General features: G+C 53.0%; 2 protein-coding genes across 4 annotated transcripts; both read left to right on the plus strand.

The window, feature by feature from the left end:
* Positions 1–79: 79 nt before the first annotated feature.
* Positions 80–11,130, plus strand: Trabd (TraB domain containing). 3 transcript variants are annotated; one of them, XM_052748612.1, is made up of 10 exons: positions 4,139–5,229; positions 5,518–5,582; positions 5,863–5,941; positions 6,463–6,629; positions 6,946–7,086; positions 8,802–8,912; positions 9,010–9,149; positions 9,308–9,480; positions 9,559–9,670; positions 9,792–11,130. In XM_052748612.1, exons 1-10 carry the CDS (start codon positions 5,031–5,033, stop codon positions 9,967–9,969), a joined length of 1,365 nt encoding a protein of 454 aa, XP_052604572.1. In that variant the 5' UTR covers positions 4,139–5,030; the 3' UTR covers positions 9,970–11,130. The 3 variants fall into 3 exon arrangements, with proteins under 3 accessions (XP_052604573.1, XP_052604571.1, XP_052604572.1); XM_052748613.1 differs by lacking the exon at positions 4,139–5,229 and adding an exon at positions 80–209 and having other exon boundaries at positions 9,308–9,670; XM_052748611.1 differs by having other exon boundaries at positions 4,129–5,229; positions 9,308–9,670.
* Positions 11,131–12,723: 1,593 nt separating this feature from the next.
* Positions 12,724–25,073, plus strand: Selenoo (selenoprotein O). The gene is made up of 9 exons (XM_052748610.1): positions 12,724–13,386; positions 16,275–16,478; positions 17,648–17,834; positions 19,230–19,360; positions 20,016–20,296; positions 23,270–23,414; positions 23,988–24,173; positions 24,307–24,463; positions 24,553–25,073. The coding sequence occupies exons 1-9, from the start codon at positions 12,830–12,832 to the stop codon at positions 24,715–24,717; spliced, it is 2,013 nt and encodes a 670-aa protein (XP_052604570.1). The 5' UTR covers positions 12,724–12,829; the 3' UTR covers positions 24,718–25,073.
* The last annotated feature ends 8 nt before the right edge of the window (positions 25,074–25,081 follow it).

Below are 25,081 nucleotides of genomic sequence, written 5' to 3' on the forward strand. Positions count from 1 at the left end.
GGCGTCGGGCCGGTGGGCGGGGCCCTGCGCTTAGACCCCGGCGGGGGCGGGGTCGCGCGCGCGCGCGGCCCTGGGAGGCGTTTCCCGGCATGCCGTGCGGCCCGCACCCTCGGCCTGTCCGGCCCGTCCGGCCGCCCCGCCCCGGCTCACCCCGTCAGCCCGGCGACGCGCGCATGGAGGCCGGCTGAGGAGCGCCGCCGCCTCGCTCGGTACGCCGTGGCCTGGCCGGGCGGGCGGGGACTCCTCGCGCCTCGACGGCGCGCGCGGGAGGGCGCGGGCTGCAGGTGGGGGACTGCGGAGACCAGGGGCACGCATCCCACCGGGTCGGGCTGACCCAGGACGGTGGAGATGGTTCTTGGGCTCGCGAGTCCCAGAAACAACCCGGACGCTCAGAAGCGCTCCGCTGGCTCTGGGACGTCAAGAGCTCCTTGAGAAGTGGGGCAGCAGTCACCAAGCTGCCGTGCTCCCCGAGCGGAGGGGCTGCAGGTTCGCCGGTCTTGTGAGACGCTGCTGTCTGTCCCGGGGCCTCCCTCTCTTGCCTCCCTAAGAAGGCTCGTCTTGCGGTGGCCGTGACACTGTGGGCAGGATGCCAGCAGGGCTCTGGCAGAGTGGACGGCCACCAAGAGCCTGCAGGCCCCGACAGGGCATCTCCAGGTGGACAGAAACTAGGTCCCGGGAGGGCTGGCGAGGCTTCTTCACCTCGGGTGTGTTTCCTCTTCCGGCCCTCGGCTCTGCCACACTTGGGTAAAATACGTCTTGCTGGAGCAGGTTTTCTTGGATCTGGCAGTGCCCGGGCGTCAGAAACGGACAAGAGGGGGCCAGGGCTTTTGTGCATCCTGCTATTTCTTTCTCTCTTGGTTTTCTGAGTACGCTATGAAGGCCTGTCTAGATTTTTCCATCTGGTCGTGGTCAGCTTTTGACGAGTGGTAGGAAGCCAAGCTGCCATCTGAGAAGCAGTTTTTCAGAGATTGCAGAGCGTGATGGGTGTGTCAGCTTGGGGTGGTAACAGGGGTTTTGTGGGTTAAGAAATTTAACAAACGTCTGTTTCTCATACTTTCAGAGCCTGGGAGTCCAAGGTCGAACGCTAGTCTTTGGGGGTTGCTAATGAAGGCGCTGCCTGTCTTGTAGAGGTCCCTTCTCATTGTGTTCTCACAGCTGCTTAGTGTCTCTTATGAGGACCCCAGGTCCATCATGGGATCTGCCTTATGGCCTCATCTGAATCCAGTCACCTCTTAAGTCACCTTGCCTATTGATGTAATTACTTTGAGGCTTAGATTTTCAGTATATGAATTTGGGTAGGACACTCTTGGTTCGTATTAATAGGCTCCAGAAGAGAGACAGTTGTGGGGCTGGGCAGGTGGGGAGCATTTCTGAAATGGCTTTGAATCCAATGCAGAACCTCTATGGTTACTTAGCCCTGACATGAAGAGACCTTCCCTGCCCTTTGAGCTGGCGTTTTTTTCTCTTAAAGCCACAGACTCCTGGGAATTTTCAAAGGTCCAAGCCTAGTTCCCCTAGAAATTTAGCAAATGCTGAAAGTTCTGGTGTTTAGCATGTAGAAGCATCTTGCCTGGTTGGTAGCAGATCTGGAGCGGTGTCTCTCCTACAGTCCTGCTCAGCAGGGAGAGCTGGTGAGAGGCCGATTTGACAGAAATCACAGCTCTCTGACTTTACCCTGTAAAAGTCTACAGTGTGGTCTTGGCCAGGAGCAGGTCTGGTAACTTGTCTGCTAACTACTGGGGATTTATGAAGCGATTTGTTCCCTGGGGAGGCTGAGCAGTAGGAGGTCACTTCTTACAGCTTGACTGTGTCTGAAAAGGACACGTAACAAGTGCAGTGCAGGTCAAGTGGCTGGATGCTTAGGTGTGTGTGCAAGTGGAGGTCTGTCTGTCTCCGTTGCTCAGTCAGAAACAATGAGCAGGGTGAGGAGGCACTAGTAACTAATGGAATTGTCTCTGAGAGGCAGGAAGCCAAAGGATCAGAAAATGCATAGATTTGATAGTGGCAGGGACTGTAATCACAGGCTTCTGTCTTGGGGGAGGTGGTGTGGAAAGACTGTCAGTGGCCGCCTTGCCTGACCTCCCCTCCCTACTGGCACTGCTCTGCATGAGCGGCTGTGTCCCAGGGCTGGGAGCCACAAGGGGTCCTGGTGCTGTGTTTGGGTGTCTGGCCATCAAAGGGCTCAGAGCTTGGCTCCTGACCAGCCTGTGGGCTTCTCCACCTACCACACGACTGGAGGTGACTGGAGGTGAAACCAGTCCTGCTGTGGACCAGCCAAGGACTCTCCACAGCTATCTGGAGCCAGCTTTCCAGCTTTGGTGGCCTCCATACTCCTCAAAGGCTCAGAGGCACCCTAAGCAAGCTTTGAAGGGTAGAGCTAACTGCAGACCTGCAGCCGCCCCACCTCTTAAAGGGCAGGGCAGGCAGAGCCGACGTGGTCCTTTCCCATTTGCTGCAGCCTCTGGCTGGCCCGCCCACTTGCACAGGATGTTTTAAGTTTTCATCTCATGTTTGGCAGCCTGGTGCTGCTGTTAGGACTACTGGTTTGCTTCGTGTGCTCATCCAGAACAAGGCGATACTCTGCTTTTTCACTGCTGGTCCCTGTGTGGGCTACCCTCCCTGCCCTTGACTGGGGTTCCGTGGAGTGGGAGGGACAGTCCCTACCCTGTCCTGAAAGGCAGGTTCCCCTGTCCAAGTACATTGATTTCCCTGTTCCTGTTTCTTTGAAGCATTTTGTTCTGTTAATGAAAGGAGACCCGTAGGGTGAAACTGTGAGCAGATGCCATGGGGTTGAGTGTAGTCCTGGCCATGCACAAGCCCTGAGCCAGCAATGGTACTGCCCAGATGTGCTGGTCTTTATATAAAATGCCTAGGGTGCATGTTAGGATAGGTTCCAGACCTGGGAGAAGGGGGACCCTAGGGCAGAGCAGTAAGCTAAGTTATGCTTGCCTCTCTAACAGTCAGAAGTGCCATAAGGCCAGGAGCACATGGTTTCAGAGGCTATCTCCAGGTGTCTGCTGCCCTCTACCTTGTAACCCACCCTGGCCCTGCTCCAGTTCCTCTTGCAGAAGGCTTGTAGTGCTTAGGATTGCCTGCCCCCATTTTACTATTGACCACAGCATTAGAAGTTTGATTATACCCAGAGAGACCCCTGAATCACATTTATACAATAGGACCAGAGGAGACACAGGGCTGGGGTGGGGAGCTGACAGTTCTAAGAAGTGTGCAGACAAAAGCGGTAGGTCAAAATGAACCCAGAAAGTCCCCAGGGTCTGCGGGGTACCACTGTCATCTTACCATATCCCCATTCTGACACAGCTCTTTCCAGGGCACGTTTCCCTCAGTACGTATTACTGAGGTACTCAAACACATCAAAACAGAATCATCCTTTCTTGCTGTAGCTGAAGGAAAACTAGAATATTCTAGTTCCTTAATATTACAAAACCCAGGATTTAAGAACATGTACTGCGCTCCCTCTCCCTCTCCCTCTCCCTCTCCCTCTCCCTCTCCCTCTCCCTCTCCCTCTCCCTCTCCCCCCTCCCCCTCCCCCTCTGTCTGTCTCTTTAAATTTTCAGACAGGGTTTCTCTGTGTTGCTCTAGCTGCCCTGAAACTTGTTTTGTAGACCAGGCTGGCCTCAAACTTAGAGATCCGCCTGCCTCTGCCTCTTGAGTGCTGGGATTAAAGGCGTGCGCCCCTGCTCCCCATAAGTACTGCTCTTAGAAGAACTGGTGTTTGACCTCTGGTGGCTTACAACCACCTGTACCTCTGACTTCTGGGTATCTCTCCCCTGTGGGTACTGTACTCGTGTGCACAAAACACACACAGACACACAAATATACATAATTGGTAATAATAAAAACTCTTGGGCTCAGTGATTAAAAGCACTAACTGCTCTTCCCGGAGGTCCTGAGTTCAATTCCTAGCAACCACATGGTGGCTCACAACCATCTGTAATGAGATCTGGTGCCCTCTTCTGGCCTGCAGGGACACATGCAGGCACAATACTGTATACATAATAAATAAATAAATCTTTAAAAAAAAAAAAAAACTCTTAAAAACATTACTACACCCAAAGATCAGATTTTTCCAGTAAACTTGTCATTTTTAAAAGGGTTTCTCCAGCCAGGACCATTATGTCTGCTAAGCGTTCCTGTCTTGACGTATTTGGTACACACACACACACACACACACACACACACACACATACTTCTTTGTTTTTTTTGTTTTGTTTCCCACTTTTTTATTTATTTTTCTATTATCAGCTTGGTACAGTATAAATTCCTATCCTAATTGTGAAATGTTACATTGCGGCTTGCCCAGTAATTAAGTAAAACCAAAACTTACTATAAGCCACAGTCTACACGCTTCTTTGTTAAAGCAACATATATAAAACAAATATAACATTGTTTATAAGTAACCTATACATTATGGGTGATGATTTTGTTTTGTTTGAGGAAATAGCTTCTATAATTCATGAAACCCACCAGCATGGAATTGAAATACCTTTACATGTGTTCGCTAAAACTATATAGTTGGGGTGGGGTGGGGCAGAGAAATGGCTCAGCAGTTAAGAGAGCCAAACTGCCCTTGCAGAGCACCTGAGTCCAGTTCCCAAAGCTTACATCAGGTGCCTCCGGATCACAGCCACTTGTAACTCCAGCTCCAGGGTAATCTGTCTCTTCTGGCCTCCACAGGCACCCAAACACGTGCACATACCCACACACAGGTACATAGACAATGTGTACATGTATGACTGCCAGGTAGGAGGTATCTGACCACTGGCAGATCCGTGAGTCTGTTGGCCTTGCTGGGCCATGGTTTGAAGCTGCCTCTGTCCCCTTTGGTCAGTGTATTACTCTTCCCTCTGTACCACCTGACACTGTGGGCTCCCAACCCTGGGGCTCCCAATAATGCAGTAAGGAACCACAGTGTCAGGGACTGGTTACCAGGGTACCGCCCCTTGTCAAGTTTCTAATACAGTGTCTTTCATGTTAGGCTTTTAAACTGGAAAACTGTCTTGGCTCCTCGGATGCTGTCTTCTTGCTTAGTCTTTGTCCTTCTGGCTGGTAGCCAAACAGTTGTGGCCGTTGTTATAAAAAGAATGGAGGGTTTCCTTGAAGAGGCTTTCTCACAAAGGCTCTGGGGTTCCCACCATGGGGACAGCAGCCTCAGCACTGTGTCCTACAGTAACCCCAGAGGAGTCAGCACAGCTTCTCAGAGAGACACAGGTTAACTTCACTATGTTTGCGCCTGTTGTGGTTGAAGCCCCTGCATGCCAGAGATTTCCCCTGTGCACAGCCATCCATACATTACTCACGGAGGCTGCTGGCCTCTCACCAGTGTGGCACATCCCAAAAGGACCCTAGACCTCAAACCGCATACACTTAAGCAGGAAGACGCCAATGGTATAGGCACAGAAGGCCAAGGTCCTATCCTAAGGACCCAATTCTGTTGTCACAGTGAACCCTGATCCTGTCCCTGGGACCCTGGGTAAGAACTATTATCTGTCTCCTCAGGCATCCTACATCAGTCAGGAAGCTGCTGTCCAGTCATGGAGGGAGAGGAGAAGCCAGCTCAAGAGGTAAGGGAAAGGTGGGGGATGGTGGAACATCCTCCTAAACAACCCTCTTCCCAACCCAAAATACCTTCTGGTGTGGCCACCCTGGTCCCTTTAGCTGCTTCTCTACAGAGACCTAACTTGATAACTAGGGTTTTTAGAGTCCAGCAAGAACTTCCATGGGGAAGGCCTGAGGCAAATGGCCCCTCTTGGGCTTGCTAAGGAGGTACAACAGGTCTGGAGTGTGCCTGACCTGTGGGGTGGGGCCCAAGTATTTGGACACTTACCTGAACTCCCTCTGCAGGCTGATACGGAACCCGTGGTGACATCAGGGGCCTCGGAAGCAGTGCCAAGGGTGCTTTCTGGAGACCCTCAAAACATCTGTATGTTTCCCTTCAGGACTTGGTATAGACACAATGCTGGGCCCCAGGGAGGGGGTGGGGACATCAGTGGCCTGCCCAGTTCGGGAGGGAGTAAAGGCAGCGGGAACCCCGCACCATACTCAGGTGCCTTGTAATATCCTGAAACTGGCTGCCAACCTATGCTTGCCCAGAGCCTCTGCTTCCCCTAAGTCCAGCCATGCGCATGACTGAGACACTTCCAGGGCACCTGGTCACCCCTCCCCCCATCCACAGCGCTCTCCTAGGACAGTCTGGGTCTAGTTGACGGTGGTGAGAGCTCCTGCCCGGGCCCCTCAGATAGTGCTCTGCTCACAGATGTGGTCAGGTGGCTTGCCCGGTCATCTGGGTCCCCCATCTGTGTGAAGTGTTCTGCCTGCCAGAGATCATGTGTCCAGTGGGAGTCAGTTCTCACTGAGGGCCTGGAGAGGGTTTGGGACCAGTGCGTGGGCAGTTGTGCCCTGGCGTCAGGCCCCAGCCCACCATGGCTTCTGCTGGTGTTGCAGCTGATGTGGACGCCTTCAACTTGCTCCTGGAGATGAAGCTGAAGAGACGGCGTGAGCGGCCCAACCTTCCACGCACTGTGACCCAGCTGGTGGCTGAGGATGGGAGCAAGGTGTATGTGGTGGGCACTGCTCACTTCAGTGACGACAGCAAGCGGGATGTAGTGAAGGTGAGCGCTATGCGTGTGTCCGACTGTCCTCCAGGGACACAGTCCAGGGCAACCAGGCAAGAGCTGTGCAGCAGGTATTTCTAACTCTGGAGCCCCTGGAGTGATAAGTAGTGGTTCCTGCTCCACAACTCAAAGCCTTGGGCTTCTTCATTTGGACAAGGAAAGCTGTCTCATGGCTTCCTTTGGTTGCTTTTTCTCTAGAATTTGTCACCGAAGCCACACAGGCTGTTAGCACTGGCTGCCCCCTGGTGTGGGCTCCTTGTCCAGTGTGGAAGTGCCAATAGAGCTCTATTGGAGTGTGGCCCTTGCTTTACAGACTATCCGGGAGGTGCAGCCCGATGTGGTAGTTGTGGAACTCTGTCAGTACCGTGTGTCCATGCTGAAGATGGACGAGAGAACGCTGCTACGAGAGGCCAAGGAGGTCAGCCTGGAGAAGCTCCACCAGGCTGTCAGGCAGGTGCGCATAGCAGCCGCCCGATGGGCTCTGGGTGCCCAAGGCTACATAGGGACCCGAAGCTTCTGCCCTTTTCTGTAGAGCCTAGAGTCTCCTTTGAGCTGATGGCAGGCAGGCTCCTCCCTGGGCCGGCCTTCTGGTCGCAAGCCCACTCTCACCCACGAGAGGATAGAGGCTGGAAGAAGAGATGGATAAGGATCCTCCACAAGGCAGGAACAGGGCAGAGCTGAAGCCTGTTTTGCTAAGCGGCAGTGGTGGGTCTGAGCATTGTCTGGCCCACCACATTGCTGTGTGGCCCTTGTCTTCCACATCGCCCCAGCCCTGTAGGTCTAGGAGAAGCAACACTTGGGGCACATCCTTGTGATCTGCTTTTCCGAGGGCACAGGCATGTCTTGCCCCAGCTGCAGAGTATGCCTCCTCTTATTTGAAGGGAACGAGTGTTAGAGTCTCGTGTGACTGTCCCAGACATGCTGAGCACTTTTCACCCAGGAATCTCCCAGATGAGGGGTGTCACCATAGACCTTTACTGGATACCCTGTAAAAAGAAATCACCATTCAATCAGGTGTGGTTTTAATACCAGTCATGTGTCATCCCTGTCCCCAACCCCCATGCACTCTCCTTAAAACAGAGGGTCCATACTTCACGGGAAGAAGAGCCAGACAACTGACTGGGCCCATCAGTCAGGGCCTGGGCAAGGGTCAACAAAGCGGAGAAGCTGGCACCTGCTGCCCCTCGTCCCTCAAGGAGCCTCAGATGGCACGAGTCTCCCCAGCAACAGTGTGTGATAACATGCACAAGTGCTGCCCGCCAGGAGGCCACTGTCCTGGTGTCCAGTGTTTATTGTGGGTTGGCCTTGTGAGCACAGCTCTAGTTCCTCCAGCAGTAAGCTGGTACTACCTGACCCATGAGCCCCACAAGCTGAGCATGGTGACACACAGCTTTAATCCCAGCATTTGGGAGGCAGTGGCAGGTGGATTTCTGTGTGTTCAAGGCTAGCCTGGTCTACAAAGCAAGTTTCCAAGCCAGCCAGGGCTACATTTTAAAAAACAGACAATAAAATAAATCTCATGGTCAGCCTAGACTTTGCAGCCTGTCCCCCAAGTCAGGTAAATAAGGATACTCCTATTGGATAAATTATCACCAGGTCTCCAAGTGCACTTTCCTGAATCAAGGGCCAGACCTTCCTGGGAAGGTAGAGTAGACAGTCCATGCAGCAGCTCATGAGTGATCCTTCCTAAGAAGTGCCAGCCATGCAGGGTGGAATCTCAGCAGACCGACCCGTACCTTAGGGCCTGGCCAGACCAGAGGCAGCCAGTGGCCACTGTGGACGCTAGGCATTCATGTTGCCCTCCGCAGATGGATGTGGCAAGTACTGAGACTCCCTGTTAGGTGCTCCAGCCTGTCTGCTCAGGATCAGCCTGTGCCTGCCTCCGACACCTGGCCAGGTGGTCCCTGTCAGTAGCTCCTTCTCAACATCATTGACCGTCCTATAAAGAGAACTTTTTTCAGAGGCAACACATTTGAATGATTCTTGAAGCCAAGATGACCTGCTGTTGTCGGACCCTCCTCATGTCCCAGGATGGCCTGCCCCTGCCACTGGAAGGGGCCTGAGACCAGTCATAGGCTGGGGCCTAGCTCAAGGGCACCCTGGGGTCTTCATACTGCTTTGCCTTACTCACTCTGTGCAGTATAGCTGACATGGTTCCTCTTCCTGCAGAATGGGCTCATGTCTGGACTCATGCAGATGTTGCTGCTGAAGGTGTCTGCCCACATCACTGAGCAGCTGGGCATGGCCCCTGGTGGCGAGTTCAGGGAAGCCTTCAAGGAGGTGGGTGCTAGACCCAGGGGATTTGTGGATGCCTTAGTGGGGGCTGATGGCAGCTATCCTTGGTGTCACAAGTCCTAACATCCAGCCTCTACCTCAGGCTAGCAAGGTACCATTCTGCAAATTCCACCTGGGTGACCGGCCCATCCCCGTCACCTTTAAGAGGGCCATTGCTGCACTCTCCTTCTGGCAGAAGGTCAAGCTGGCCTGGGGCCTGTGCTTCCTGTCAGACCCAATCAGGTAGGACAGCCTCCCTGGCCTGTTCATGGCACATTCCACACCTGCGATGGTCCCTGTCCTGAGTCAGCAACACAAGACTTCCGATGTCTCCATCCCCACAGTATGCGAGCAAATCCCTGTTTATCCCTCTGAGCTAGCAACATGCCCTCTGTCCTCAGCAAAGATGATGTGGAGCGTTGCAAGCAGAAGGACCTATTGGAGCAGATGATGGCAGAGATGATTGGGGAGTTTCCTGACTTGCACCGAACCATTGTTTCAGAGCGTGATGTCTATTTGACTTACATGCTGCGGCAGGCTGCAAGGCGCCTTGAGCTTCCCCGCGCCTCTGATGGTGATGGACAGACCAGGGTGGGAACTCCCCAAAATACTAGTTCTGTGCCTGCCACTGACTTTCACCCTCCCCTGACAGCTGAGCCCAGGAAGTGCGTCCCATCTGTGGTTGTGGGTGTTGTTGGCATGGGTCATGTGCCTGGCATTGAGAAGAACTGGAGCACCGACCTCAACATCCAGGAGATCATGACGTGAGTGCCTTCCCCACCCCACCTGGAAGTCCCTGCAACTGCACGTGGTGGTGACCCATAGATGGGAAGACCTTGGGAGTACATGCTCCAGCCAGGCCTACCATACCTCTCCCTCCCACAGAGTTCCCCCTCCATCCATCTCGGGCAGAGTGTCCCGGGTGGCCGTGAAGGCTGCCTTCTTTGGCCTGCTGGGCTACAGTCTGTACTGGATGGGCCGTCGAACCATGAACCTGGTCCTATCACTGCCTGCTGCGCAGTTCTGCCTCCAGAGGGTGAGCGAGGCCCGGCCAGGCCGATAGGAGGACCATGCAAACGAGAGACCACACCCAGGGGCTCTTCTCCTCTGCATCACATCTGGTGCTCCCGAGGAGCTGTCGCCACCTGTCTGGAGATGTCCCTGGGTGCAGATACATCCAAGCCACCCCCTATGGGGGCCTAGGCCAGGCTTATCCTACCTTCCCCATGCCCAGCCCACCCAAATAAAGAATATTTAACTGTCTGAGCTCAGGCTTCCCAGCAGCCCCCCACACACACTGTAGGGGCCACCCATGGGCGTCAGGGCCGTCCACAGTGTCAGGACCCAGCGGCCTAATTCCAAAAGGGCCAGAAGCTGAGGGAAGGCACTGAGGTGCCCCACACCTAACCCCAGGGTGGGCCTGGCAAGCTGTTGCTCTACCTACCTCACTGTGCCTTGTGCTCTGGCCGGCAGGAGCATCTGGCCCCGAGTGCATCTCACTGTGGGTTTGGGGCCGGCAAGTTTGGGGAGCTGGGTGTCCATGCAGCTCTTTCCTGTAGGTGTGTAGGGCCTTTGGCTGGCCTAGACATGCATGTGGCATTGCCAGCTGTCTCTACCTGCAGAGAGTCTGTGGTTTGGTTTTTTGTTTTTTATTGTCAAAAAGGTTTTACTCAGGTAATTTTGACATCAAAGAAAAAACAAACTGAAGCAAATATCAGGAAATACAAGCCTTAAATCCAGCGAGGACAAAGAAGTCTTTTTATTTGTATTTGTGTGCCCCGAGTGGGCAGTGTATGTCAGAGAGTCAGCTGGGGGTCCAGGGTAGCCCCTGCTCGACTCTACTACAGCTCAGTGTGGCATTGGGCTGCCTCAAGTATCAGCCTGCTTCCCTGGCTGCCCTTGGTGCTGGGAGGGGCTTGACCTGATTCCTGTGCATTAGGTGGGATGCCCAAACTGGACAGTAGTGGACCCACTATGGGCCACAAACCTAAGGCCATGGTTGGCTTGTGCACACCAGCCATTCATGTGTACAGGCTGTGGCTCCTGACATACTGCACAGCCTGGCAAGACCAAGACCTCTCTGAATATCCTTGTGTTGATTGCCAAATCAGGTGAAACACTGAGCTGGGCAGGGGATACAGGGCTGGTTGGGCTGTGTACTTCTGTCTCACACTCGTGGATTCATTCCCTAGAAAGAGAAATAAATTTTAATTTTGGAAGCTCCCGTTTTGTGCAGTGTATGAAAATGGGACTCAGGTGATGGGGACTGGCTTCCTCTTTTGTCTGCAGGATGCTAGAGGTACTCCTGCATCCCAGGGTACATACTATCCATCTCAGCAAAGTATACAGGCTGGCCCCTGGTGCTCACTAGTATTTAGCAAGGTTATCTGTGTGCCAGCCAAGTGCATGCACTCAGCACCTGTATATCCTCTGGTTCACACTTCAGTGCCTGACAGATGTGGGAGCGGGAGTATATTATTTTCAGGCCAGAGCAAAGCCAGTGAAGTCCGTGTTGGTGGCAGCAGCAGGAGCACAGATGCTCTGGCCAGGGCTGAGGTGCTATAGCCTGCGGTCACAGAAAAAAGAGGTATGCATACACATCATCCCACCTCCAGTGCAGAAGGAAGGGGAAATTCACTAGTGTGATCACACAGCTCCAGGGGCAGAGCTAGGTTCACTGTAGCTTTAGAAGCCCACTGTGGCCCCAGGAAAAGTTCCAGATGTGAATTCTTAAGGTCTAGAACTGAAGGCAGAGGCTGAAATGAAGAGAGACACAGCCAGGAAGGGATGTGTGCATTTGTCCATGCTCAAAGTCTCCTATTGGAGACTAATAGGCTTCCTGAGCACTGGATGCTGTCTACCTCCGCCATCAAGGCTCATATCCACCTAGACTGCAAGTGACAGACACAAAATGGGGAGAAAAGGAAATGTGATCACTTCAGAGAGAAGTTCTATATGTGGAACCCAGGTTCCAGGTAAGCTCAGAACCCTACCCTGACCCATTGTCCAACCTCTGCTTCAGCCCTGCCCTGGTACAATTGCTGATGCAAATTGTTTCTGTATTAAGTTTTAGGTGGCCAGCTCCCACCTGTCCCACAGATCCCAGGAACACTGACAAGATTTCTGGCCCTTCTCTGGTCAAAACATGAGAAAAATTGTCCTGGTGGAAGGGCACTGCATATTCTACATTCTAAGAACATATTTGTACTTTATTGTAGAAAGGAATCTACATACACACATTGATAGTGTGTTCTGAGTTAAGCATAAAAGTTATCCAAACAGCTGACTCAGGAAGAACGACAGACTCGGGCCCTTGTTTGCAAACCCTCCCCCTGCTACAGAGAGGGGGATGATGGAGAGAAAAGCACCAACTCCATAAATCTGAACCAAGATTGACAGACTGACCAGAGGGCAAGACTGAACTTTGGAATGACTGACTGCCTTTGTTTACTTACCTACATAGGCTGCTGGCTAAAGATGAGGTGAAAGACACATCTTTAGGATGTTAAACTACTGTCTTAGATTGTTGGCTCTCTGAATAAAACAGCTCAAAGATTCAATTTCTGGTTTTATGTGTGTGATGGACAGAACCGGCCAAACCCAAAGCACCCAGTGGAACCCGGGCTAACGTTGGCTGTTGGCTTCCCATTAGTTGGGGGCGCCCCTGGTGGTCTTTTAGGGACCTCACTCAGTCACATGTCACCTGGGTGGGCGCTTCAGAACTCCGCTGACCCGGTGCACTGGTGCCAGAGCTTAGAGAGCATCTCAGGCCCACTCCCACCTGCCATTTCTCGAAGCCCGGAAGTGGACGAACAAGAGAGAGAACCAATCAGAGCCAAGCTTCTGGGCGTGCCCCCACCAACCCCTAATTGGGCGGTGAAAAACTTCCGGTCGTGGCGAGCGAGCTTCCGGCGGCGCGGCGAATGGCCTCTCTCAGGGCCGCGTTCGGGGCTTCGCTCGCGGCTGCCCGAACCCGGCCGCAGTCCTTCGGCCTCGCGCTTCCGTCGCCCGCGCCCTGCTCCACCTGGGCGGCTGCCATGGAGCCCACGCCGCGCTGGCTCGCGGGGCTGCGCTTCGACAACCGCGCCCTGCGCGCGCTGCCCGTCGAGACGCCGCCGCCCGGGCCGGAGGACGTCCTGTCCACCCCGCGGCCGGTGCCCGGAGCCTGCTTCAGCCGTGCACGGCCCGCCCCGCTGCGGCGGCCGTGCCTCGTGGCGCTGTCGATGCCCGCGCTGGCGCTGCTGGGGCTGGAGGCCCGCGAGGAGGCCGAGGTCGAGGCCGAAGCCGCGCTCTTCTTCAGCGGCAATGCGCTGCTGCCGGGCGCCGAGCCCGCCGCGCACTGCTACTGTGGCCACCAGTTCGGCCAGTTCGCTGGGCAGCTGGGCGACGGCGCCGCCATGTACCTGGGCGAGGTGTGCACTGCGGCCGGCGAGCGCTGGGAGCTGCAGCTCAAGGGGGCCGGCCCCACGCCCTTCTCCAGGTGCGGAACTCGGGGAGCTCTCAGGCCGCACCCCTCTGCGCGCTCGGGTGAAACGGGAAGGTGCTCAGTGGCGCCTTTCGCCCGGTTTGGGACAGACGTACACCCAGAAAAGCTCCATGGAGTGGTTAGGACCTAGACGGTGAAGCGTCTTTGCAAAGGGTTTCGAGGAGGAAGGCTAAGAGGCGGGGCTGGGAGGTGCCCGGTGGCAAGACGGAGAACGGGCAGTTAGGGGCTGTGCTCCCTTTCTGGCTGACACTCCATAGAGAGTCTCCAGCTGCCTATTCTGTCAGGTGAAGCAGAAGGAACACACCTCCAATGGCCGTCCGTTGTGTTGTCAGAAACACACCGAGGACTTTGGAGCCAGTTCCAGGAATGATACTGTTTGCTGGACATCTTGTCCAGAGACCAGTTTTCAGAGGGGCTGATGTCCAGGCACCTGTTTTCCCGTGCTACTTAAGCAGTCTGCTTCCCCATCTCGCCCAGACTCTAGCAGGCCTCTTTGTGCACCATCTAGGGACTGGGGGGCAGTCTCTTCTCATACCCACCTTCTCGGTGAGCATTCTCCCAAGCCTGTCAGTTCTAATCACCCCACCCCCACCCCGGACACACACACACCATTAGGTGTGTAGTTCTTGGATTCCTGTGGGGAGTACATGAGTGGTCCAAGACCGGGCTGTCCAAATCCAGACAGGCTGAAAACTCTTACCCAGGTCCTGCCACCCAGGTACAGACAGCACTTAGGGCTCTGTTCCTGCCTTTCACTACATGATTAATACAGATGCTTGTTAAGTGACTAAGAGATAGTAAGTTGGGATTTTATGGTTTGACACTACATCGGCCTCTCTGCCACTAGCATGACAACCGTCCCCCACCAAGCTGCCTTCAACTCAGACAAGCTTCTCAGAATAGTGGGTTCTTGCTCATCTTCCCAGCCCCAGGTCTTTGATCTGTGCCCCATGCCAAATTAATGGTCTCACCTGGCACTCAACTTCTCACCTGGAGCAACCTTCTCCTAGGTGTCAACTCCTGGAAAGAAGGGCAGATGCCACATTCCAGAGTCTGCTCATTCTGGAAGCAGCCTTACACTTTTTTTTAAAAAAATAGCCTGTTGTCAGGATAATTTGATGTTGGAAGGCTTTGTTATATCTTATCATGGTGCTGGGAATCAAATCCAGAATCTCATATATTCTAGACTTCTACTGAGCAACATATCCAGCCACGAACGATGCTTTTCATACTTATTTTTAGTTGGTGTTTCCATACCGGAGGCCAGCTAAAATGTTTCCTTTAAGTCGGGGATTCCCTTTGACCCTTGCTTAGGTCTCGTACTTGTGTGTCAGGGTCCCTGACCTCAACACCTTGCCAACACTTGAGGCTGAGGTTGGAAGTGGTTGTGGGGTCAAGGTTTCTAGAACCCTGAGATGAGTGAGTGGCCTCTTGCCCTGTCTCCTCCCTTCCTTGGTTGTGGGGGCTTCAAGACAAGCCCTTGTGGTAAGCCCCAGGCCTGTGCAAAGCAGCCTACCTTTCTGCCCAGGATTAGGTTTATTTACAGAGAAGCCAGAATTGCCACATGGTCACACAGCAAGGATGGGAGAGTGACAGTGCCAGAAGAGAGCTCACAGGACAGCTAGCTTGTTTCTAAGATCCCGTTTACTAGACTCCAACTAGGTTAGGTTAGCGTGGACTAGGTTGTGTTTTTTTGTTTTGTTTTTTTGAGACAGGGTCTCACTACATATCCCCGGCTGTCCTCAGACTTGACACGTAAACATGCAGGCCTTGAACTCACAGAGATCCATCTACCTCTACCCCTCAAGCGCTGAGATTAAAGGCGTGTGCCTCCACACCAGGCTTGATCTTAAACTTTTGATCCTCCTGTCTGTTCCACATACCGAGAACACAGGGCTGTACGCAGCATATTGGTGTGCTCGGTTCCAGGTAGGAGGCCTCTTGGTTAGGCACCCCTCACGCAAGGAGGGGCTATGGATGTGGCCTGTCCAGGTAGCCACTGTGCTGGGCTCCTGATATTGTACTTTGTTCTGCTAAAAACAAAATAGGCCCAGTTCAAGGTGCACAGACGACCCATAGAAGGCAGTTTTCTTGCCCAATCTTGTTCTTTATTTCCCTGTAGCCCCTAATGAGTCTGTCACACGTAGACATGTGGTCACGCAGTTTCGTTTCCTTTAGGGGTGTGGCATGTGCCACATGTCCACCAACTGCTTGTCCCAGAACTACCCACTATACTGTAGTCTTAACAGTTTCTGCCTGCCCTTTGGGTTTGGAGCAGAGCATGTGTCCTTCCCTGAGACCCAGGTAACAGCTTACTAATGAGCTTGTGCTTCTTCTGTATCTGCTCACTCGGGGTGTGTCTTAGTTAGCATTTTTGTGTTAGTTAGCATTGCTGTGAAGAGACACCGTGACCACAGCAATTCTTATCAAGAAAACATTTAATTGAGGTGGCTCACTTACAATTTCAGAGGTTCAGAGGGAGCATGGCAGCATGCAGGCAGACATGGTGCTGGAGTTGAGAGTGCTACATCTTACAGGCAACAGGAAGTTGACTAAGGGTCACACTGAGAGAAGCTTGAGCAAGAGACCTCAAAGCCCACCCCTACAGTGACACACTTCCTCCAACAAAGCCACACCTCCTAAAAGTGCAGCTCCCTTTGGGGGCCATTTTCCTTCAAGCCACCAGAGGGTTGTGCTGGGGTGTGTGAGTATGTACTAATTATTGTGTTTTTTTGTAAACCACTCTTGAAGGCAAAACTGCAGATTTGAAGTATGTCTCTTTGCCTATCCTTAGTCATATGATCGCCACCCCAAAGCTCTTGGGAAACGTGGCCTGGAATAACCTTTGCCTGACTGGCTTTCTGGCCTGTGTTTGATTTCAGACAGGCCGATGGTCGCAAAGTCCTGCGGTCAAGCATCCGGGAGTTCCTATGCAGCGAAGCCATGTTTCACCTGGGGATCCCCACCACTAGGGCCGGGGCCTGCGTCACATCTGAGTCCACAGTGATTCGCGACGTGTTCTATGATGGTAATCCAAAATATGAAAAGTGCACGGTTGTGTTGCGTATAGCTCCCACTTTTATAAGGTAATGCTGGGGTCCACTAGGCCTGTCTACATGCACTTGCTCATAGGTCATAGAAGATCCATGCTTATGCAGCCAGAATGTTGAACCCAGCTCATGAACAAGCAATAGCATCTGGCTGTGGTCAGGATTTAGCCCCAGATGCCTCTCGATCAAGAACTATGTAGAATTTCCACAAGGAAATGGCCTCATTTCATGTCCCCATCAGTGGGCTCCTGTAGCTTTTTTCTTAATCACCCGCTAACTCATTAGCCTAGTCCTTTCTGGCAGACTCCTCTGTCTGCACCTTAGCTTGGTGTCCAGCACTTCAGGGGCTCTGAGTAGGGAACTGTCAGGAGGTGGCCAGTGTTCTTAGGGTTCTCGGTCCTGTCATGCCCAGGCGAGTTAGTCATCTAATACCACCCACCCCACACAAGGCCCACTGTTGGTCTCTGGCTTTTTCTGACCTCTGGGAAGATGGAAAGAGGCCAGCGATGATAACTGCTCCACTCCAGAGGCCCTTTGCCCTAACTTGGTTGACATTTGAGTAGAGGCCATCCTATGCCTTGTACAATGTTGATATCATTACTAGCCTCTGCCCACCAATTGCTAGTAGCAACACAGTTACAATTAAAAAAAAAAAAAAAAGTCAGGCATGGTGGTGCACACCTTTAATCCCAGCACTCAGGAGGCAGAGGCAGGCGGATCTCTGAGTTTGAGGCCAGCCTGGTCTACAGAGTTCCAGAACAGCCTGGTTACACAGAGAAACCCTGTCTCCAAACAAAACAAGTCTCCGTATGTGACTGATGTCCCCTGTGGGACAGCCACGCTGCTGAGACACTGCACTTGTACATTCTCTCTGCTAGAGCCAACCACCCCTGCTTGTCCGCACAATGTGGGGTGCACACAAAACCCCGTGTGGAGTTGAGGTTGACAAAGTAGGCAGCCATGGTGGTTTCTGGGCACAATGGGCCTCCCAGGATCTGGAAACTAGAGGTTAATTGGCTGGCAGTTGGCCAAACCGAGTCCTGTCTGTCACTCAGATCTGGCCCTGCTCTGGCTGGGTGTTGCTGTGTCTCGTCAACATACTCTTCCATTGTAGGGCTGCAGGGCCTTGGAGCCATGCTGGTATTTCTTTTTCTCCAAGGGATGGGGGTCCGTCTGACTTACTGAACACTGGGTCTTTCCTGCAGATTTGGCTCCTTTGAAATTTTTAAGCCCCCCGACGAGCACACAGGGCGAGCAGGCCCTAGCGTGGGACGGAACGATATCCGCGTGCAGATGCTCGACTATGTGATCAGTTCTTTCTACCCCGAAATCCAGGCTGCCCACACCTGCGACAGTGACCACACACAGAGGAATGCTGCCTTTTTCAGAGAGGTAGGCAGAGGGTTGCCCACTGGCCCTCCCCACTGGCCGTGGGTTGAGTTCCACTTGTTGCCAAATATGGTCACTGTGACCAGAGACCAAGGCTTTTCTCTGGTATCCCTGTCTTTTCTGTTCCTTGCTCCTGCCCTCAGGTCCATCATCTCCCTCAGCCTCAGGAGCCAGGACTTTTGTTATTTTTGAGACAGTTTTACTAAGAAGCATTGGCTAACCTGGAACTTGCTATGTGTAGATCAGGCTGGCCTCAGACTCATAAAGACCCACTTGCCTCTACCTCCTGAGTGTTGGGATTAATACACCAGAGCTTTTTGATGCTGTAGCATTAAGACACCTGGTTCTGAGTACACCTGCGAGAACCAGGAGGCCCAGTGAGGGAAGACACGTGGACAGAAGCACTGTTGAGTACTGGACACCGACTGCATGGGTCGGTGTTCTCGACCCAGCACACCCACTTGGTATCTCTACCTGGGGAGAAGAGATGTGAACTCCCCCAGCCAGGGCCAGGCATAGTCCCGTTTCTGTGTGGCTTGGGCTAGAATACTACAAGTCATTGCAGCTGGTCAGCAGAATAATCCTCCAAGCATGAGTCCACGGGGCTTTGTCCCACACCAGGTCACTCCTATTTCCCACCTGTGGCACAGTTGCTGGGGATGTGGTGTGACAGAGCCACAATGCACCAGGAGGAGCTATGAGGCTCAGCTTCATGCTCTCACACAGGAACAGGTGGGTGATCTGGTCAGCTTAACACTGTCCCTTTAAGCGTCTGTCTTTGTCATGAAACTGGAAGGCCAGTACTCGCTGGTTCCCAGGAGCTCTTGTGCTTCTTATACAAAAGGCCACTTGCTTGGGCGGTGTGGGCTCTGGTGCAGTCCTGCACTTGGGGGCGGGGGGGGGGGGGGGGGGGGGCGGGCTCTGGTGCAGTCCTGCACTTGGGGGAGGGGCGCTCTGGTGCAGTCCTGCACTTGGGCTACTGTTCTCCAGGCCACACTGGAACCTTGTGTTCAGGGGCTGCCTCTGGTTGGGTGAGCAGTTGGTGACATGGCCATATAGCACCTCCTATGGAGATGGGATAGCACTGTCTAGGAAATAGCAACCTAGACTGGTCTATGACAGTGTGATATTTTCCTGGGACTCAGTCTGTGTTGCTGATTTTTATGGTTTATCCAGAATTGGCAGCAGATAAAAGACTAGGTGGCGGAAATGGAACTTAGGCCCATATAAGCCAACTCACCACAAACATACTTCTGAAACACCGAGTGGTAAGGGACTGCAGAGGGCCCTGGACTGAGAACCACTTAGAGAAGTCCACTGGCATCCAGGAGATGCGCTGGGTGCTCTGGCATGCGTAAGGGCACCACAGGGAGGGAGCAACCAGAGCCTGTCCCCTAGGTGACCCGGCGAACAGCACGGATGGTGGCCGAGTGGCAGTGTGTCGGCTTCTGCCATGGCGTGCTCAACACGGACAACATGAGCATCGTGGGGCTCACTATTGACTACGGCCCCTTCGGCTTCATGGACAGGTAATGCCCCTAGGGTTGAAGGTGATGGGCCTCTTGCCTGTTAGTCACCTAGGAACTGTCCCTCACAGTGGAAGGGACAGACCCCAACAGCACAGGGGTCACGGGTATAAGAAAGGAGCAGGGAGGCCTGTGTGTTGCTCATGTGCCTTTTTTCAGTGTTTCATTCCCAGCAGTGTCTGATCAGCCATTCCTACAAGCAGAACTCATTATGTAATCCAGACTGGCCTTGAACTTGTGGTCTTCCTGTCTTAGGCTTCTGAATGATAGGATTATAGGAGTGTGCCATCATACTTGGCTTCCCTGGAGTGTTTTGAACAAAAAAGGATGACATCTTAGCATGTTAGAACAAGTCCCTCCACTGCCAGGCTGTAAGTGGATCAAAGGAGTGGGGGTGCGGGGGAGGGGTGGAGCAGAGGCAGGTGGTAAGCAGGGAGGGCTCTATCTATCTGGTGGCCTGTGTCTTTCTGGGTCTCAAGGAGCTTCCTCCCTGGCCTTGAGGCCAAACTGCCTGTGTATAGGCAGAAGAAAGTACAGCCAGTCTCGAGGTGTCTAAGCCCACAGGACCTGACAGGCAAGAGTGGTATCACCACGGGCGTGGTCATCAGCCTTCCCCAGGAGCCTGCCCTGTCTCCTGATAGACTTCTCTGTGTGGCAGATACGACCCTGACCATGTTTGCAACGCCTCCGACAATGCTGGGCGCTACACGTACAGCAAGCAGCCGCAGGTGTGCAAGTGGAACCTGCAGAAGCTGGCAGAAGCACTGGAGCCTGAACTGCCCCTCGTGCTGGGGGAGGCCATCCTCGCCGAGGAGTTTGACAGCGAATTCCAAAGGCACTATCTGAAGAAGATGCGTAAGAAGCTGGGCCTTATTCGAGTGGAGCTGGAGGAAGATGGGACACTTGTGGCCAAGCTTCTGGAGACCATGCATCTGACTGGTGAGCCACAGAACCCTGGCACTGTGGGCAAATACTTCATTTCTAGACGTTTCTAGACGCCAGTTTACTGGCACTGAGGACATTCCCATTTCCCAAACTGAAATTGTCTCCTTTAAATATTCTCCATCCACCTCCTCCCAACACCACCATTCTGTTTTCTGTAAATTTGACCACTCTAGGAACCTCAGGATTGGTCTGTGGCTGGCTTATTTCACTACACAGAGGATCCCTAGGTTCTTCCATGTTGTAGCATGTGTCTGAATTTAACTCCATTTTTAATGCTGAATATCCAGTGTCTATGGTAATGATCCCCTTGGGTTTTCTTTTGTGTGTGTTGGGCGGGGGGGTGGGGGGGGTGTTCAAGACAGTTTCTCTGTGTAGCCCTGGCTGTACTAGAACTTGCTCTGTATACCAGGCTGGCCTCGAACTCAGATATCTGCCTGCCTCTGCCTCCGCCTCCCAAGTGCTGGATTAAAGGTGTGTGCCATCACCGCCCGGCTGCCCCCTTGGGTTTTCTTAAAGGCTGTTGCATATAGTGCACTTAAAAAATGTATGCTGGGCGGTGGTGGCACACGTCTCTAATCCCAGCTCTCGGGAGACAAAGCCAAATGGATCTCTGTAAGTTCAAGCCCATCCTGGTCTACAGAGTGAGATCCAGGACAGGCACCAAAACTACACAGAGAAACCCTGTCTCAAAAAAAATTTTGGGAGCCGGGCGGTGGTGGCGCACGCCTTTAATCCCAGCACTCAGGAGGCAGAGCCAGGTGGATCTTTGTGAGTTCAAGGCCAGCCTGGTCTCCAAAGTGAGTTCTAGGAAAGGCACAAAAGCTACACAGAGAAACCCTGTCTCGAAAAACCAAAAAAAAAAAAAAAATTTGGGTTTTGGGGTTGGGGATTTAGCTCAGTGGTAGAGCGCTTTCCTAACAAGCGCAAGGCCCTGGGTTCGGTCCTCAGCTCTGGGGGGAAAAAAATGTATGCAGTTACTGTTTTGAATCCCAGCTTCCAGTTCTCATAGTCAGTGGGGTTACTGGGTCATTTTTAGTTCATCCCTGAGTGTTCTGGACATAACACTGTCTTGAGCAGAGGTGACTAACATGGGCATGTTTGCTTTGTTCCTGGTCTCAGAACTGCAGCCTTTTATCTGGAGACACTAGCCCAGGCTGGTCTTGTACTAGCACTTCTCCTGCGCCAGCCTCCTGAACGCTGGGGACACATGCCCAGCTTGTCTTGCCTGTGTTAGTGTGAGCACCCCAGCCTCTTTATTTCTTATTATTTTGCAATAGGGTCTCTCCACATAGCTTTGGTTGTCTAGAACTCAGCGTGCCCTAGGCTGGGCTCTAACACAGAGACCTGCCTGCCACAGATATTAAAGGCCTGTGCCACCACCTCAGCCTCTGCAGACCCTGTTTGCATGGGTTTTATCTTTCATTTTCAACACACTTGACTCTAAAGCAGGCATTTTATAGACAGGCTGAATCACATCTTTCTCCTCCACTCTGTCTACTTGCCTCTCCATCGCAGGGATGGGTAATCCATTAGTTACAACTAATCCCGGACAAGTTTGTTTTCTGTATGTCTTACCTCTCTTTCGTCTCGTTTTCTCCATTACTCTGGGAGTGTTTTCATCTTTTTGAGACAGGGTCTCACTGTGTAGCCCTGGTTGGCCTGGAACTTGCTATGTAGACCAGGCTGGCCTCAGTCTCAAACTCAGAGATCTGCCTGCCTCTGTCCCTGGAGTGCTAAAATGTGCCACCACAGTGCCCAGCCTTTTTTGAAATTACTTTTGTGTATGAAGGGGAGTGTGCCTATGGCCCCACAAGCATGGAGGTCGTTTGCAGGAGGCAGTTCTCGTCTACCACGTTGCTCCCGGGTAGTGAGCCCAGGTTCTCAGGCACAGTGAGTGACAAGTGCCGCTGTCCACCGAGCCTTCTTAGTTTTTGAAACTGGGTCTTGAGCTGGGGAGATGGCTCAGTGGGTGTTTGTTCTGCAAGAATGAGAACCCAAGCTCTAGTCCCTAGCACCCACATAAAAAGGCAGTAACCTCAACATTACAGGGTGGGGGAGGGTGCTTCCAGTTGAGTGTCTTGAGGCCAGGCTGAGAGCAGTAGAGGAAGCCAGCAGAGATCTTGCTCTGGCCTTCATGTGCACGCATCACAGACACGCAGACTGGGAAGGCTGGTGAGGTGGCTCATGAGGTAAAGCTTGCTCTACAAAGCCTGAAGACCTGTTTGACTCCCAGAACCCTATGAAGACGGGGGAGAACTGCTCCACAAAGCTGTCCTCTGACGTCCACACATGGACCACAGCATGTGAGCAGACAAACTGGGTTTTGCTATATAACCTAGGCTGGCCTGGAACTTGACAGCCTCCCACATACTGCTACACCTGACTTCTCATTTTATAAATTGGTTTCCCAAGACAGGTTTCTCTGTGTAGCCCAGGCTGTCCTGGAACGTGTAGAGATCTGCCTGCCTCCTGAGTGCTGGGATTAAAGGCTTGTGCCACCACCACTTGGCCTCATCTTATATTTTTAAGAAATTACTGTGTTCGCGTGCGTACTACAGTGCACATAGCAGAGGTAAAAGTGCAACTTGCTGGAGTCAGGCATCTTCCACGGTTTGGGTCTTGGGGATCAAACTTGTCCAGTGCACACGGCAGCAAGCCCCGTTATCCACTGAGCAAGCTTACAGCCCTCTTTCTGCACTTTCATATGTTGCTTAGGAGTTGCATGGTTCCAAGTGACTCTGATTACCAGGTCAGGCTGACAGCTACACTGTACTGGGTGTGTCGGGGTGCCCCAGGGAGTCCCCAGGCAGGCACTGTGACTGGGGGTCCCAGGCTAGCCTTGTTTTCTGTCAGTGTCAATCCATTTTTAGGTAACATCACCTACAAAGGACTTGTAACAGATGTCTGGTGGCTATGGAAATGGGAGCCAGTATCTGCCTCCCAGCACCTGAGCAGCTCATTTTTCAGGTGCTGACTTCACAAATACCTTCTATATGCTGAGCTCCTTCCCAGCTGAACCATCAGACTCAACAGAGTTCCTAACCAGGCTGACCTCCCAGTGTGCCTCTCTGGAAGAGCTGAAGCTTGCCTTCCGACCCCAGATGGATCCCCGGTGAGTGTATACCCTTGGAATTTGTTTTCAGCAGGGAAGTTGGAGACTGCCTGTGAGAGTCCTTCACAGGTACACCTGAGGCCCTGGCAGCTGCCCCATTCCTAGGCATGAATGTAGTAAGGTCACATTTCGGTAGCATTGGGGACCAGGGCACTAACATGGAGAAAGCAGGGCACAGGTGGACTGGGATGGAGCTGCCAAGCAGACTGTGTCTTCCCACAGCATCTCCCATAGGGTGTGCACACTGTGTCCAGAGGAGATGTGGGAAATGGTGGTGGTGGTGGTTTACAGGCTTTCAAGTAACAACCTAGGGGCTAGTCATACAGAAGGAATTTAGTGGAGAATGGAGCAGTAACCATTCAGAGGAAATGGCACTTGAGATTTGGTAGAAACACACCTGGGTCACGATGGTCCCTGACCTCCTCAGCTAACTGCAACGTCCGGGTCCAGGGCAATTTGGAAGTTGCCTCAGCACCTGAGTCATGTGGCTATCTACAAAGCAGCCGCCTTCACAGCAAGATAAAATCTGTCCACTGCCCCTAGCTGAGGTACTTCCTGTCCCCCTCCCTGCAGGCAGCTCTCTATGATGCTCATGCTTGCACAGTCGAACCCACAGCTCTTTGCCCTCATCGGCACTCAAGCCAATGTCACAAAGGAGCTAGAGCGTGTGGAACACCAGTCCCGGCTGGAACAGCTGAGCCCCGCTGAACTGCAGAGCAAGAACACAGACCACTGGAAAACTTGGCTACAGGAGTACAGGTAGGCAGCTTCCAGGGTCACCTGTGCTGGCTCCTTGGCACAATGGCACACAGGGGTGGCTGCAGATGGCCCTGAATTGGGGCTGGAGCAAGCTGGTCTTGTTGGAAAAAGCCAGCTAGGGATATGATTCCAGAGCCCGTCTGGACAAGGAGAAGGAGGGTGTCGGAGACACTGCTGCCTGGCAGGCAGACCGTGTGCGCATCATGCATGCCAACAACCCCAAGTACATCCTAAGGAACTATATTGCACAGAAAGCCATTGAAGCTGCTGAAAACGGAGACTTTTCCGAGGTAAGCACACACCTGTGCCTGTTATGTCCCGGGAGGAAGAGCGGTCATTAAATATGCCCTACTCCCAATTCCTCTCACCTGTTCTCTAGGTGCGACGTGTCCTGAAGCTGCTAGAGTCTCCTTACTACAGCGAAGAGGTGGCCACTGAGGCCACAGGCCCTGAAGCAGCGGCAAGGACCACTGATGAGCAGTGTTCCTACAGCAGCAGGCCACCCCTCTGGGCGGCAGAACTCTGTGTAACATGATCCTCATAAAGGCCTCGGTGTCCTCCACATGTGTGGAGTCTCCCGAGGCTTCCCCAGTGCTGCTGAGTTGCTGAGACCACTGGGATCCCTACCCTCACGGTCTCTCCATGATAGCAGAGATCTCCAGTCAAAACCTGACCCGTCTCTGTCTGATACCACCTTAGCATAACTGCCCTGGCCTAGCACTCAACATGCCCCCAGCACATGGTGCTTCGTGCCAATAGAGGAACTCAGTCTCATGCTTATAAGTGATGCAAACAGGGCTGAATAAGCCTTGTCGCCTGTCTGCGCATCTTGCCCCAAAGGACTGGGCCTGACACTTGTTCAATCTCCCAGGCCTCTAAATAAAGTAGCTTTTCCAGGTCTGTCTGGG

The sequence above is a fragment of the Peromyscus californicus genome, unplaced genomic scaffold (genome assembly GCF_007827085.1).
Source record: "Peromyscus californicus insignis strain IS unplaced genomic scaffold, ASM782708v3 Scaffold_20__1_contigs__length_68692818, whole genome shotgun sequence".
Lineage (NCBI taxonomy): Eukaryota > Metazoa > Chordata > Mammalia > Rodentia > Cricetidae > Peromyscus > Peromyscus californicus.

Bases quoted from the DNA above. Each gene is read 5' to 3' on its own strand.
- Trabd (XM_052748611.1), top strand. From the start codon at position 5,031: ATGCTGTCTTCTTGCTTAGTCTTTGTCCTTCTGGCTGGTAGCCAAACA. The intron at 5,942-6,462 runs GTATGTTTCCCT...CTGGTGTTGCAG, and splicing joins TGGAGACCCTCAAAACATCT to CTGATGTGGACGCCTTCAAC. The intron at 6,630-6,945 runs GTGAGCGCTATG...CTTGCTTTACAG, and splicing joins GCAAGCGGGATGTAGTGAAG to ACTATCCGGGAGGTGCAGCC.